General features: G+C 34.3%; 1 protein-coding gene across 3 annotated transcripts; it reads right to left on the bottom strand.

Annotated features, from left to right (window-relative positions):
* Positions 1–3053: 3053 nt before the first annotated feature.
* On the bottom strand, positions 3054–6599 carry LOC142547295 (putative receptor-like protein kinase At5g18500). 3 transcript variants are annotated; one of them, XM_075655511.1, is made up of 8 exons: positions 6209–6599; positions 5178–5846; positions 4976–5080; positions 4691–4813; positions 4435–4605; positions 4157–4286; positions 3639–3851; positions 3054–3506 (listed from the first exon to the last, which is right to left on the bottom strand). In XM_075655511.1, exons 2-8 carry the CDS (start codon positions 5825–5827, stop codon positions 3441–3443), a joined length of 1458 nt encoding a protein of 485 aa, XP_075511626.1. In that variant the 5' UTR covers positions 5828–5846; positions 6209–6599; the 3' UTR covers positions 3054–3440. The 3 variants fall into 3 exon arrangements, with proteins under 3 accessions (XP_075511626.1, XP_075511628.1, XP_075511627.1); XM_075655513.1 differs by having other exon boundaries at positions 5178–5835; XM_075655512.1 differs by lacking the exon at positions 6209–6599 and having other exon boundaries at positions 5178–6179.
* Between the last annotated feature and the right edge of the window lie 9416 nt (positions 6600–16015).

Below are 16015 nucleotides of genomic sequence, written 5' to 3'. Positions count from 1 at the left end.
TTCAACAAACACGAACATGAACATGAATAGGAATATGAATATGAATATGGACACGAATATGGATATGAATATGAATATGTTTATGTGATATGTTTGTGTTTATATGAAAACGTTTTTATGAAAATGTTTTTATGCATCATGAAAATGTTTACGAAAATGTTTATGTTTATGCATCTTCATGAAAATGATATTTTAAGTACAAGTATTTTTCACTGTTATATGTTAACTGTATTACGTATTATTCGTTATCAAGAATATGACGTGTTGAGTCTTTAGACTCACTAGGTGTGATTGATGCAGGTGATTATGATAATGTTAATGGAGGTGTTGATGGTTGATCTGACTGGACTGGAGGTGCACATAACCCGAGGACCGACGCTAGTTTTCCGCACTAGTTATGATTTATGATTTCAAGTTATGTTAAAAATATTTTTACGTCTTTTATTTATGTTATGAGAGATTTTTGAGAGGTTATAGTATGGGCTATACTTTTCAAATAATGTTTTTAGGTTGGTAAAATGTTTGACGATTTTATGTTTTAAAATATTTTCCTTTGGATTTTTAAATGGCAGTTGGATGTTTATTTTTAAAATGACGTCAAAAATATTTTATGGTTCGGTCGATGCTAAGTGAGGTAAAAAAAAATTTCTAGTACTTTTTAAGAAAACGAATAGCAGACGTTTCAGCTGGACTGCTCAATTGACGTAACAGTTTGACTGATTCAATTTGTGTGATCAGTTGAGTCCTCAGTTTGCGATGTAAACAGCTCGTGACTGATCCTAGCTTCTGCACACTAAGGTAGATTATTAGTAACACAAATTAACAAGTTTTGTTAACATCAAAATCAAGATTGCGAACTTGAAAAGTTCCAACACATAGTTTAAATAAAATCTTAGATTACATGCATTCAGATTACATAAATTTAAATTTCCTGGAGCTTACAAGCATTGGTATACAGATAAAGATGTGCCAAAACAATAATTTCAAATATTATTAAAATAAAGATTGTTTATACATAGAGTTTCAATGTGAACCATCAGCCAACACTTGGCTCGACGGGCACCTACTCTAATACAAACTGGCTTATCACCAGAGTTTTATTTAGCATACTGATTCCCCTTAGCCATAGCCAGCACAGAATATTGTTGGGCGAAAGAGTATTGAACAGTAGAAGAACATGTAATATCTTTTTGTATAGATCGCTACATTTCTTCCTGAGGAACTAGTGAAAAAATCTTAGAAATCACAAGAATTGGATCCATCATCAATATTTGAGCATGGATCTGTGCATAAGATTCATTCAGTTCCATTAAAAACAACATCACACACTTTTGATTTTGATAATTGACCTAATCCTTCATTGATCCGCAATTGCAGATAGATACATGCTAAAAATCCTTCAACTCATCCAGAGAGTCCGCAATTTGATGTAATAGGCATTAATATCCATGGAGCCTTGATGTAAATCACCCAAAATATTCTTGATTTGGAAAATTCTCAAAGCATTACTCTGGTGAAACCGATCTCTTAAGTCGATCCAAATTTCAGATGCCATAGGTATATACATCAGACTATCCGCTATTTCTCAGCTAACAAAGTTCAAAATCCACGAAATGACCATGCTGTTGCAGCGATTCCAATCTCCATACATCAAATCATCCAGCTTAGGACGTAAACAAGTGTCATCCACAAAGACAAGCTTATTTTTTATTGTTAACGCCATCGACATGGCTCTACTCCAAGTGTTGTAATTAGTATCTGTGAGTGGATGTGAGACTAACACCAATCCAGGATGATTTTCGTTCTGGAGATAAAATGGACTGCTCGAGTCTTCAGAAACTATTCGGCCGTTGGAATAGTTCATAGCTTGAGAGGAGGTTGAGGCTTGATTTCCCTTGGCCATAGAGAACCACAATCGCAGCTTAGTCATTTACTGCTCTGATACCATATTAGGAAACATAAATCGATTGAACAAAAAGAATCTCCATTGATGCAAGCTCAAGTCTTCTGGCGAGTACAAAACTAGGAAGAGAAGTGTTCAATGATTGTACAATAACCGTTAGGAACTATTTATAGGGTGTAAATGTGTGAGCGTGTATCAACATATAGAAAACGTGTTTCTCCATTTCTCCGCTAACGCTTTTAATACTTTCAGAGGAGGTAAAGAAACGATGAAGAAAGAGTGGACCCTGTTATAGGCCATTGTTTCTTTAAGAAAACATTCTCTACACAGCATACATGGTGATGATTAATTTAGATTCGACTTCTCCAAGGTGGTTATGTTTGGAATTGATATATTCCACTGCCTCAACATGAATTACATAGAAAATTCAAGAAATATGTACAAACAAAAGTGCCTTTGGATTGACCAAACTAGTATTGAGTCGAATGATATGATAATTTGCTTCACAAAAGAGAGAAATTTGGCATGATAGAACCCGGTTTATTTATTATGTAATTTTTTTGCAAATTCGTATGTTTTAGAAAACTACTTGTTTAATTATTATATTTATAAAAGAAAAAATCTTCTTTTCGACGACGCCGGACAAGTTATTTTTTGTCAAATTCAATCTATTTATAGTCTAATACCCCTAAGTTTAGACAAAATTAAAATAAATTCATCTCCAAATGATATAAATTACTAACACAATCACGATACACCCGCAAATTGGTTATCAAAAATAAGTTTTGCACGGGATATTTGAAACCCAAATAGGTAGGAAGGAAAATTATGATTTTAGAAAGAAAAATTCACCTCGAGATTCTATGTTACATATATAGGCATACGTATACACAATATATGAGTAGGTCTCTTGTGAGACGACCTCACGAATTTTTATCTGTGAGACGGGTCAACCCTACCGATATTCACAATAAAAGTAATACTTTTAGCACAAAAAGTAATATTTTTTCATGGAAGATCTAAATAAGAAATCCGTCTCACAAAATACGAGCCGTGAGACCATCTCACGTAAGTTTTTGTCACAATACATACACATGCTTCTTCTAAAGACACAATCATTACTTTATACACATGCTTCTTCTAAAGACACAATCATTACTTTTGTACTGAAACTTTTTATCATAAAACACAAATTTTATTCACATCAATATATCATATCGTATTCCAGTTTTGGATTTTATTCATCAAGGAGAGTTGTAAGTATAGAGTCCCTTCAAGTCTATAATTCACAGCCTCGAAGACAAGGAAAAACACTGTGATTCTCCTAATAGCCAGCTAACCAGACTATTAAGGACGGAATCCTTCGTGCTGAGGTGTATTTATCGGTATCTTTTAATTTTAATAAATCGTTTTCATATGTATACTTCATTTTCAAAGGAATAAAAAACACTTGAATTCACTTAGCACTTCATGGTTTTCCTGCTATACAAATGTATCGTGTATACGACCTCAACTTGGAATTGTCGTGCGTGTTGTATCAGTATCTGTGTATTTGCTCTCCATCCGAGGATGGTCTGAAGGATTCCTTCGCCTTCTTACGCCCCTGAAGCAGAACATGAAACAGGTTGAAAATGAAACTTCTGAAAGATGGATTCAGGTGGTTTTCTTGTTTTTTCTTAATTTGATTATATCAAAGAAAACAAAGCAGGAAAGAATATTTTGTATATAAGCAAACCTCTCTTGGCACGGGATATTCCTCTGACTGAAGCATGCGGACCACTTGACTCATTGGAGGTCTTTGTTCGACATTGGGATCAACACACCTCAAGGCTGTCAAAAGGGCTCGTTTAAAGGCAGATTTAGATGGCCTATTGTCTATATTTGGATCAAGCACTTCCTCAGAACGCTTCACCCCAACCATCATCTTTATCCAGTCCACAAGATTTTTCTGCTTTGCAGTATCATCAACAGAGTGTATTTTACAGAATTATCATGAAAAGAGAACCAGTTCAATTACGTAGCGCAACAACTGAATCTAAGTCTTGAAGATGAGATTGTCAGTGAATATAACTTGGATCTATTTACAAAATCAGTTGGCATCAGGGATCAGACTCCAGTTCTAGCGTGAATGGGACAGCGTATGAATGAATTAAGCGAAAGGATAGTTGAATTTCTGAACTATTTCTCCTCAACATTTGATATCAGAATCAGTGTTCTGCTTAAACTCAAAGACGAATATAAACTAAACTATACCTCAGGCAAAGGTCGGCTGTCATCTACTGGTTCCCTTCCTGTTATCGCTTCCAAAAGCAAAACCCCGAAGCTATAAACATCACTCTTTTCATTTAGGAAGCCGCTGCTAGCATATTCTGGGGCTACGTATCTATATAAAAGAGGTAAATCCGAGACGAGATGGGGAAACATGAGAGTTTAAGATTACAAAACTAATATCCCCAACATATTTCGAAGAGTTAACAATTTACAAATAAGTCCCAGATTGAGATCATGTAGATCCTGAACAAAAAACTCACCCGAAAGTTCCCATAACTCTTGTGATAATATGAGTTTCTCCAGCACCAAGCAACTTGGCAAGACCAAAATCAGATATTTTTGCATTAAAGTCGTCATCTATCAATATATTGCTCGACTTAATGTCTCGATGAACCACTTTGGGATCAATCGCTTCATGTAGGTATGCTATTCTGCAACAGTCAAGTCAATTTACATCGATAAACAGATGACTTTGGTCACCCAAATTTGCCAACATAAAGATACGTAAAAACTCACGCTTTGGCGGTGCCAAGTAGAATTTTCATTCGTCCCTCCCACGTAAGGTATCCATGCTGGAACATTGCTCCATGGAGCCATTGCTCTAGATTGCCATTGTTTACATACTCATATACCAATAACCTATATGTGTAGCAAAATAGGGGGAAAAAAGGTAACTAAAACATTCTATTGGCCGTCATGACTTGTACAAGTTTAAGTAAAATGTAATTCTAAATCTACAATAAATTTGCCATAATTTGGTTTCTTAGAAGGAAAGAGATGGGAAGTTTGAAAGAATAATACCTCTGTGTACCTTCGATACAATATCCCAAAAGTCGAACCAAGTTTTTATGCCGGACATGGCCTATAGCTTCTACTTCCACCCTAAACTCTTTCTCCGCTTGCCCTCTACAATTTAAACATCACATGGTAATCAACTCATAAAGAAAGCAACTAACAGAAATGTTCGCTTAATATGCTGGATGAAATCCAAAAAACGACTCACAAATTGTTAAGTAGCCTTTTCACTGCCACAACAATACCATTGATCAGTTGGCCCCGATAGACAACTCCGTATCCGCCCTCACCAATTACATTTTCTTTCGAAAACTTATCCGTTGCTATTTCAAGATCCCTTAGCGTAAACCAGTGACCCCAATCGAGCTGAGAGAGCTCAGGAAGGCCCGCTAGAGGGGACGGTATGGTTATAGGATGCGAAGAAGGCTGGTTTATTGCCGGAGAACCCTTCTTCTCCACAGATTCATATGCCCCGTCATCTTTCCTTATGAAAGTAAAGGAACCTGATTGACCACTACCATCTGCATTACTTCCCTTCCCATTGTTTAATTGAGTTAAAACCTTGTCAGAATCCTTTCCATGATACACTTCTCCATTGGAGAATGAATCTCTTTCGGGATCAAAATGTATAGTTGAATTCTGGTCCATTCTTATCTCTTTGATTTCCTTCGACACATTTGGAATCTGGTTAACTGGAAGTTTATTCGCCGTCCTGAATTTCTTGCGCGCTACAAACCACCATAGCATCGAAAGAACAAGTACAGCAAAGATGCAGAAGAAGATGCCCACTAGAGCCCACACCTTCAGATTAAAGATGCCAGTTTCCTTCGACAAACCGGAATTGTGACTGGAACCCATTTTCTTGACTACAAAAGGACTGCCACATAAAATAAAGATGATAAAGAAACAGAATCACCTCACACAATAAGCGCCATTTCTTCCAAGATTACCAACGGTCAACAATATTAGTTAAACAAAATGAACCACTCTTCAACAAAGACCCTCTGTTGTTCAAGAAGAATACACATAGTGAAAACATTAGATGCATACAATAAATCAAGGCAACAAAGCTTGCCATTTTCCTTTTTCAAGTATAAGCTTGAGCAAACGCGACGACCAGTTCTAACAGAGGAGCATAGAAAAAACAATTGTTGCTATCCTCACCTCAACATGGCTCTCTGATCACATCAAGAAAACACACAAAACAATGGAAAAACGCCATAAAGATTCAAACTTTACCTTGATTTGATGGAATGGAGATATATTAAATATTTGCCTCCTTCATCGTTTCATTCAAACTCAAAATCCCATAAATCTGAAATCTTTGTTCAATGTCCATAACCCAATGATCTCCTCAAGCAGACACGCTCGTAACTTTATGGGATCTCCTTGGTTTTGAATTTTTCCTATCCTACTATAATATAATGTCAAGTGGATATAAATATAGATACCATAGTACCATTATTGATAGTAATAATAATGAAGGGTCTTGAAGAAGACGAAGAGATTAATTTATACTATTTCTTGAATTGCAAGAGAAAAAACTTGTTTTGAAGTTGAAGTAATATCGCAGAAACAATGTGGATTTCTGGGAAATGCAGAGAACGAGGCGTTTGGGTAACAAGTAGGCATGGGCTTTTCAGCGGTTGGTAATACCTTGCACTCACCTCAGTTGTTGAAATAATAATAATAATTTTCAATAAATAAATAAATAATAAGAATAAAAGAATAAAAATGGCCAACTATGTTTTTATATGATTGAAGTAAGGATAATTTTTTAAAAAAATATTCAAACTCAAAATTAAATTTACATTTAGTTTTTTGTCAAAAAAATTATTTGTTTATATTTGTAACATAACGCAACAAATGTGTTTATACTTCTTTAACCACATATATTTTCTCGAACGAAAATCTATATAAAAATTAAAAAAAATTATGATTTTTGAATACCAAATGTTTCATATCTTATATTAATATATGATTTTTTTAGTAATCAAACATGTATAACAAATATGGTATTAATAACACTTTTTTTTCAAATGAAAATCCGTAAAAGATATTGAAAATATGGTATTAATATATGATATTGGATTATAACTATATCGGATACAGTACTAATATATTATTTTTTAATATTCAAACATGTGTAACAAATGCTGATATTAATAAATTTGTTTAAATTTTATACTAAAAATCTTATCTTCATATAACATATATTATTATCATATTTCAATATTTTGTACATATTTTCATACGAAAAACAAATTTTTCATAAATAACAATATTTATATACATATTTGGGTGTCGAAAATCATATATTAAAAAAATTAATACTCAAATATTAGTAATGTGTTTTTAAATTTTAATCTAAGAAAAGACATATGGGTTAAGGAATTCAAACACATTTTGTCCGGCACAGTGACTGCAAAATTTTGTTCGTTTTTTTTTTTTTTTTTTGGATTTTTGAACAATCTACCGTTACGTATTCTCATCAATCGGTTTTAATTATGTAACTAATAACAGTTAGCAAAGAGACGTTTTTTCATTAGAATTTTATTATTTGTTGAAATGGTCTTGAATGACCAAAATCATTTCAATTAATAGTTAATAAAATAAATAAATTCCCTTAAACAAACCAAAAAAATTTTAAATTATTTATAAAGGTCAATTATTATATTATTTTTGAAAATGAATTACAAGTTTTCAAAAATGTGATATACTTGAACTATCTGTTACATATTATTAATGTAACGCTTCACTGTATAAAGACGGGTCCTTTCAGCGTGCTTATGTCCTCATTCACATGCACCATATCTTCTTTTTGGTAGCTTATCACATAAAAACTCCAAAGTTAAGCGTGCTTGACTTGGGGCAATTTTGGGATGGGTGACCTCTGAGAAGTTTCCTATGGTGAGTTTGAGTGAGGACATAAGCTCGCTGGAAAGACTCGTCTTCATATAGTGAGGACAGTCGTCGAATCTGGAGCGTTTGCATAATTATTGCATGGTTATGATTTATTTCACGATTATTTTAAAGTTTCATGCATTAGGGTGTAAGTTGCATTTCGCGCTCGAACGAGGGACGGAGACCGGAGATATTCAGGAAAAATATTTTTATTGAATAATTATTTTTATTTATTTAATATGAGGTGATTTAAGTATGATTTTTTTTTTAAATAGGCATGGGCTAGGTATTTTTACCCGTCTGGCTATATTTTTAACTGGTACACAAATTTTAACGATTCAGAGGATTTTTTGAGGGTTAGGGCAATATTTTCAAAAACATACTGTTTGGCTCGAAAATTTGCGGGCGTGCCAGGCACGTGTTCGTGCCAAATTTGTGAAATAATCTGACTTCTAATCAAACGTTGCGAATCTTGATTCGATCGTTCGTTCTAATTCCCTCAAAATGGCTCCAAAAATAAGAACTTGAAAAGACGAATATAATGAAATTAAAGGGGGAACTCATAAACAACATTAACATATGTTATGCCGTTATAAATTCGAACAAAGTTTTTACAAGAAACTGGAATAAACATCTGAAATCTATGGAAGATGATTGTTGATATGAAAGCAAAGTTGCAGAGAAGTTGCTGTCGATTTTTTGTGTGTATATGTTGGGCCTCTTTCTGATTATCCTTTTTGCTTTTGTTACATTCCGCACAGCAGTTTTTCCTTCCCCCATCACTCCACGTTCTTCCACGTCGGGCACTGGCAGCAACTGATATCACTTTGATTCATTGGGCCAACTGCAATTTCATTTGGGCCGAATTTTGGGCTTCTGAAATATTAGGCACAACACATACCAAAACGAAATATTTTTCGGGAGTATTATTGGGCTTGATGAGTTTGTTTTAATGCTAAATGGGCACAAAACCATTTTTAATCTTTTTAAAATTTAATTAAGGGCCCATTATTTGGTTAGTATATTAATTAACCTAGTGTAATTTACCCTAACCCTGACCCTAAAGCTCTCGGCCGCCCTCCCGTAGCAGAAGATCCCATTCGAAGGTTCTTCATCCTCAAGTCTCGAAAATCCTCCATAATTTTCAAAGAAAACATTCTCTGCTTCTCCGGTGTTCATCCTACGCGCGCATCTTCGAGTTTTCTAGCGTAAAATCATTAAGGCATGCCATTTTCTCATCATTCACGTCGTATGAATGCTGATATGTGTGCTTCATATGTTTAATGTTCGGTCCTTGCATGGTATTTCGTTTATGGCTTCGGTTGTCATGATTTATGCATAATATCTTCTCACCTCTCACGTTTTTATTGCAATGATGTTAGGGGCTGTCGAGTAAGGGTCCTAAGGGGATGTACAAGTCGAGGAGTGTGGTGTCACTAGGCTGGAGTCGCGACTTTGGTGGTGTGTGTTGAAGGCCGAGAGGTTTTAGGGGAGGCGGCTAGGGTTTCCTTGTGATCTCCGGGCATTTGGGCGTGCATGGGACGTTGGTGGGCTTAGGTTTAGTCCTGTGGGGGCCTATTTGGTCAGTCATGGTCCTAGGGTGGCTAGCTAGGGTCCGGCCTTGGAGGTTTGGGGCTTGAGTGGAAGGGATAGCAGGTAAGGCTCAGGTAAGGGTGAAGGGAACACGTGCATTAAAATTTCAGCAACATTTCGGGGCGGTTAGAGGGTCTTAAGTGGTCTGGTTTTTATGGTTTAGAGGCTGGTCATGTTGGTTCGAGTCATTGTTCGAGTTGGGAAAAAATTGGTAATGTTTCGGGTTGATTCGGGTTAAAACCGGGACCTCGGTCCAAGTTTTAAAATAAATCAGTTTAAGTTTGGTAACGGGCTTGAGTTTACGTCTAAGAAATGTTTTTAAATATTTTTTGAGATGTTTTAAGGAGTTTGGTAAGTTTCGGGTCGAAATTTAGAGGTACAAAGGTAGAAAGGCCATTTTGGGATTTCAGGGCAAATTGGTCATTTTGCACCTGAGTCGAGATATAGTCCTGGCAACGTCCTGAACACAAATTTATCATGTTTTTAAATGTTATGTATCACGTATATGATTTTTATGAAATTATGAGAAAATACGTTGAATGCATGATTTTAAGAAAAATTACGTATATGCATGATTTTTGTTAAGTGATGAAAATGATGATGTTTTTTGAAGGATGAGAATTGGTTGTGACTGACGATATATGTATACGATGATGATGAGGCCTAGTACCAGTGGATGGGTGATACTGTCGCTGAGGTCCGACAGCCGCCGGGTACCACGGTTATACGTAGATGGAACCATCAAATAGAGCTGATACGAAAGTCACAACTAATGAAATGAATTCAACCAAAACAAATATATAAGTATATGATGATACGATGAGCTGTTTTGACTCGATATGATTTTCATGACATGTTTACGTTTACACTTTTAAGATCATGAGATGTATGTTGAGTACATTTTTTTTCACTGTTTCATGTTATGTATATGTATTTGTTATAACGTTGCAGGTGTGTTGAGTTTTTAGACTCACTAGATGTGAATGATGTAAGTGAGCTTTTCGATGAGGAAACTGGAGGTGATGATGACTGAACGAGCGAAGCTGATAGCGCACGTTAACCCGAGGACCTTGTATTCTTCCGCAAGAATATGATTTTTGGGAACACGTTTAAACATCTTTTTAAGTGGTTGATGATTTTATATTGTTGAGGGTTTTGAAAGATTTTAATATGCTTGACGTTTTATATTTTTAAACGGTAAATGTTTTGGTTGGTTGGTTTTTCCATAATTTTAAATGTAGTTATTTTATTCAGCTGTGGGATGATTTCACAAAATGCATGTTTCGAATTTTATGGATTTATGTAGGCATGGTTTCAGCCATTGCATTTAAAATAACTCGTATGGACTTTTATCGGAGTGGGTACTGCAACTGTCGTAAGACACCCCCACACTCGCAAGTATTGGTAGGAAGGTCTTCTACCTTTCCATAACTCGTATGGACTTTTATTTTGCTTCTTTTGGGGCACCTTATTTAAAAAGTAATTCGCTGTTAGAACAGCTTCCCCCACATGTTCTGTGGTAAACCAGAACTTAATACCAACGCATTCATAATTTCTTTCAAGGTGTGATTCTTTCTCTCTACAAAGCCATTTTGCTGAGAGAATAAGGTGCAGTTCTTTCATGTTTGATACCGTGTTGAGCACAAAACTCAGCAAATGGTGATTCATATTCACCTCCACGATTTCTTGCTAAGTTGGTTTCAACTTCACTCTTATATTGGACAAATTTGTCAATAGCTTCATCCTTATTTTTAAGAAGATACACATAACAAAATTTTGTGCTATCGTCAACAAAAGTAATGAAGTATTTATTTTCACCACGAGTTTGTACACCTTTTAAATCACATATATCACTGTGAATTAGATCAAGTGGTTCACTATTTTTTTCAATTGTTCGAAAATATGATCTCGTTAGTTTTGCCTCAACACAAGTTTCACATTTGTGTTGTTTATCAATTCAGTATGCGGGAATACTTTTCATGTTAATTAGTCTACGAATTATATCATAATTAACGTGTCCAAATCTACCATACCACAAACAAGAAGATTCAAACAAGTAAGCAAAAGTATTAACTTTATTAATCACATGCTTAATAGTCATTACATTGAGTTTGAATAATCCATTACAAACATAACATTTGCCTACAAACATTCCACTTTTCGACAAAACACCCTTATCTGACTCAAAGACAATGCGGAAACCATACTTGTTAAGAAGCGACCCGGACACCAAGTTCTTGCGGATTTCAGGTACATACAACACATTGTTCAGAGTCAGTTCTTTTCCAGATGTCATCTTTAGAACAACTTTCCCTTGACCCTTGATTTCAGGAGTAGCGGAATTTCTCATGAATAGCTTTTACCCATTCTCATATTCCTCAAAAGCAGCAAAACAACTCCTTGTTCGAGCAAACATGGCGAGTGGCACCAATGTCGATCCACCACTCCCTTGAGTTCGAACCCACCAAATTAACTTCTAATATTACAACACAGAGATTCATGTTCAAAACCTCCTGAGAAATGTTCTCTACCACATTCTCCTCTCGTTTTCTCTTCGGCTTCTTACATTCAGAGGCCTTGTGACCCATACCATCACAGTTGTAGCATTTTCCAGATAACCTTTTCTTCGAAATGCCTCCCTTGGGTCTCAAGTTCAACTTTTTGTCGGAGGTGGGAAAGGTTATCTTTTTCGATCTTCGACCATGCTCGACAAAATTTGCCTTAGCAGCAACAGGAGAAAACAATCATCTTTCCGAACTCTTGTTGTCTTCCTCGATGCGAAGTCGAACAATTGGCTCTTCAACATTCATCTCCTTGCGCTTGTGCTTCAAATAATTTTTGAAATCCTTCCAAGCTGGTGGTAGCTTTTCAACAATAGCAGCCACTTGGAATGATCCGCTCAAAGTCATCCTCTCACCAAGAATCTCGTGAAGAATCCCTTGGAATTCTTGAACTTGGCTGATAATCGCCTTTGAATCCACCATTTTAAAGTCCAGAAAGAGACCAACAAGAAATTTCTTGGCCCCGGCATCCTCGGTTTTGTAATTTCTGTCAAGGGATTCTCATAGCTCTATAGTCGTTTTCTTTTCGCAAAACACGTTGTATAGCGAATCGGCTAATCCGTTTGACGTTTAGTACATAGTTTCGGCATAAGAAATCAGAATGATTCCATGCTTCCACCACACTAACAGATTCAACATCTCCCTCACCCTCTTTGAGTTTAGGAGCATCCTCAGACAGGAATCTGGTCAGGTTCAGCATCGTCAAGTAGAACAGCATCTTCTGCTGCCACCTTTTGAGGTCCACACTAGTGAACTTCTCAGGTTTTTCGCAGTGAGTAGCCGGCACAGCAACAGCAGTACGTGGGGCAAATTGAGGTGTCACAGTGGCATGAGGGACAACAGAACTAGTTTCCCTCAACACATTTTTTCCTGTTGCCATATCTAAAACAAATCACGTAATGAGTAATTTGTTTTAAGTTTGTTGCACAATACGTCGAACGATAAAGTACAATAAACTTTATAAAAACGAGTGAACTAAATATTGAAAAAACATAGTAGAACAAAGCTTAAAATATACCAAACTGAGGCCTGTACGAAGTACAATGTCCTTAAAACAGATTCGTCCCCTCCTGTATGTGCTTCGAGGATCGTCTTGGACGTCTGTTTCCCAAGATACAACGGGACAACCAGCAGTGACTTAGCACGAGACACTACTACGGAGAACTGAAAACGTACATTTACTTTATCATCGAGATTTAACGGAGGCCAAATGAAAAGCTAACAATATGAAATGCAAGAGAATAGTTGAAAGAGATAAGATTTTCATATATTTGAAATTAGGAAATGAACACACTATTTATAAGCCCCAAAATGCACACCAAAAGTCATGAATTAACTCAATTAATCTTCACATTAACTCAAAAATATGAAGAGCCAAAACTCTTCAATTAGCTCAAGAATATGGAAAGTCAAAAGACAATTCCACAATAATGAGTCACAACTAACTGAAGAATATGGAGATTCAAAAGACACTCTCATATTAATGAGACATAATTTTTATTCAAACTCTAAATTTGATTCAAATTTCCAATGGCATGTACAATATATATATATATATATATATATATATATATATATATATATGTCCAAACTTAAATATGTAAATTTAAGGAAATAATTGCAAAAATAGATATCCCAACAGTCGAGTAGGGACCAATTAATATTTCTTGTATCAAAAGAGCGATTAGTTATTAATAAATCGTAATTATAAGTTAATGCAAAATTGACAGATTAAAAGGTCAAATGAGCAGACTGCACAACAAAAATCATCAAAAAATCATGTGTTATAATGAAAGCTTAATCAAATTATATTTTTATTATTTAATTTCTTATATCTATGATGCTCTATGCGTGTGCTCTACCACTATAAACTCCTATTAACTAAAGACTTTAATTATTAAATTTAGATTTATTAAATTCAAACAGTAATATAAAATAAAATACTCTTTAGTAATTTATTTTCACGGTCTATAAAATGGATTAAAAAAACCGGTTTTGAATTTTTTCTAATAAACCGATAGTTTTTTTTTTCCCTCGAATTGTTTCTAATAAAAAATATTTCGAACTCTTACAGGAAATATATTTTGGACCATTTTTGGCTACGCGAAGATATCGGGGATATATTTTCTCGTCAAATTAAAACTTTTCTATGATTAAAAATATTTTTCGTACGATATAAATTATTTTTTAGAGAAAATATTTTAAAATTGGTTGATTATGTGTAAATTCAATAAATGGTACCCCACTACTAAGGCAAGAATGAGTCATAAAAATTGCTGCAAATCTTCAATGTAGACGTGTTCAAATTATTGCTATTAATATATGTTATTGTTTTATTAAATTAATAAGAAAGCAACAACTTAAGTCGCAATTATTAAAACTTTGACATTCGAACAAAAAACATAGAGTTTGACAACTAAGTGATTGGATAATAATTGTGTTTGTTACAGGGTATCTGTTAGAAAACGTCGTTCGCTGCAAATTTGTAAAATAATGTACAAATAATTTTTTTCTTTACAATTTACATTTTTTGATATGAAAAATGAACTATACTAATTAAAAAAGATTGTAAATGATTTAGTTGACGTATGACCTATTTATAAATTTTTTAATGGTAATTGGACATAAAAATAATGTAGTTTAAAGGTAAAATTAACTTTTTCCCCGGATCATGTACCAATTAAGTCATTTACAATAATATAATTAGATAAATAATTTTATTTTCAAGATTATTTAATTTATTTTATTAATATTTTTTAAAATATATATTTTTTAAAATTATATTATGATAAATAGTAACTCAAATATACAAATAAATTTTTTTTAACATATTGATAAAAATGTAATAAATAAATATTTGTCATTAGTGTTCGAAATTATTGTTTTCTAACAACCAAAGCAAAAAAAAATTATTGTCATAAATAAATATTTGTCATTTTAGATTTTTCACAATCTAGTATTGACTCTTTGAAATTAGGAAAAGAGTTAAACATGAAAGTTATAGATTATGAAAATACAGACATTTTGGAAAAAAAACAGATGGCACTTGGTAGCCTAAGGACCCATGAAAATATCATTTATTCCCTGTTTACATAAAACTCATTCCCTGTTTACATAAGTCTAATGGCTCGAAAGTTGCAGCACTTGATTTGAGCATTTTCTGGTAAGTTTTGTGGCTTTTCAATTTGTACTTTAAATTAAATAAAAATAGATGTAATATTAGGATGAAGGGTTTAATACTAGGCCAAAAACTGTAGTTGTTAGTTAAGCTGAAACTTTATTTCCTTATACTTGTGGCAGCACATAGTGCATCTACTTGGGTGCTAATGGGTCAGGTTGTTAGGCTCACGAATCCTGTGAGAACCCAAATTTTTGGACATGCAATTAATTAAATATAGACATATATAAGACTATTTTCGATTTATAATAAATTCGAAAATATTAAATAATACATGGTATTGGAGATTCCAAGCTAATAAATACATGAAATTCAAATTTCAGTACAAATCATGTATTAATTTTGAAATAAGGCTGGACATCAATCAAATTGGAAGGAAATATTACGTACAAGGCAGCTTTTCTCAACAAGGGAGCATATCAATATTTATGGAAGGAGCATCTCCAAATTTTGGAAAGAGTATCAATCGAATTATGGTAAGATTTTCATCTCACCCCTATAAATAAGAAGACACTCTCATTCAAAATTCACCCCTCATTCTAGCAAGCAAATTTCGAAATTTTGCTCTTCAATTTTCGAAATTTCTCCCAAAAATTCTGCACGAGTCGTCAAAATTCTTTCGAAGTTCAGAAATTCGTTTCTCTTGCTCGAGTAATCAGAATTCGATCTCCACCGTTCAGAATATGCTTCGTTATGTTTCGCATAACATATCCAAATTTCAGCAAAATCCAACGGTTAGTTTTTCGTTTATAGCCTTTGAAAGAAAACTGCTCAGATTTTAGGCGGGAATTCAGCATACCTACGGTTTTT

Source organism: Primulina tabacum, chromosome 5, assembly GCF_025594145.1.
Source record: "Primulina tabacum isolate GXHZ01 chromosome 5, ASM2559414v2, whole genome shotgun sequence".
NCBI lineage: Eukaryota > Viridiplantae > Streptophyta > Magnoliopsida > Lamiales > Gesneriaceae > Primulina > Primulina tabacum.
This window is presented reverse-complemented; position numbering and strand designations above follow the sequence as displayed.

Coding starts and splice junctions, on each gene's coding strand:
- LOC142547295 (XM_075655511.1), bottom strand. CDS start 5,827: ATGGGTTCCAGTCACAATTCCGGTTTGTCGAAGGAAACTGGCATCTTT. Junction 4,606..4,690: donor CTACTTGGCACCGCCAAAGC/GTGAGTTTTTAC, acceptor TGACTGTTGCAG/AATAGCATACCTACATGAAG. Junction 3,852..4,156: donor ACAGCCGACCTTTGCCTGAG/GTATAGTTTAGT, acceptor ACTGCAAAGCAG/AAAAATCTTGTGGACTGGAT.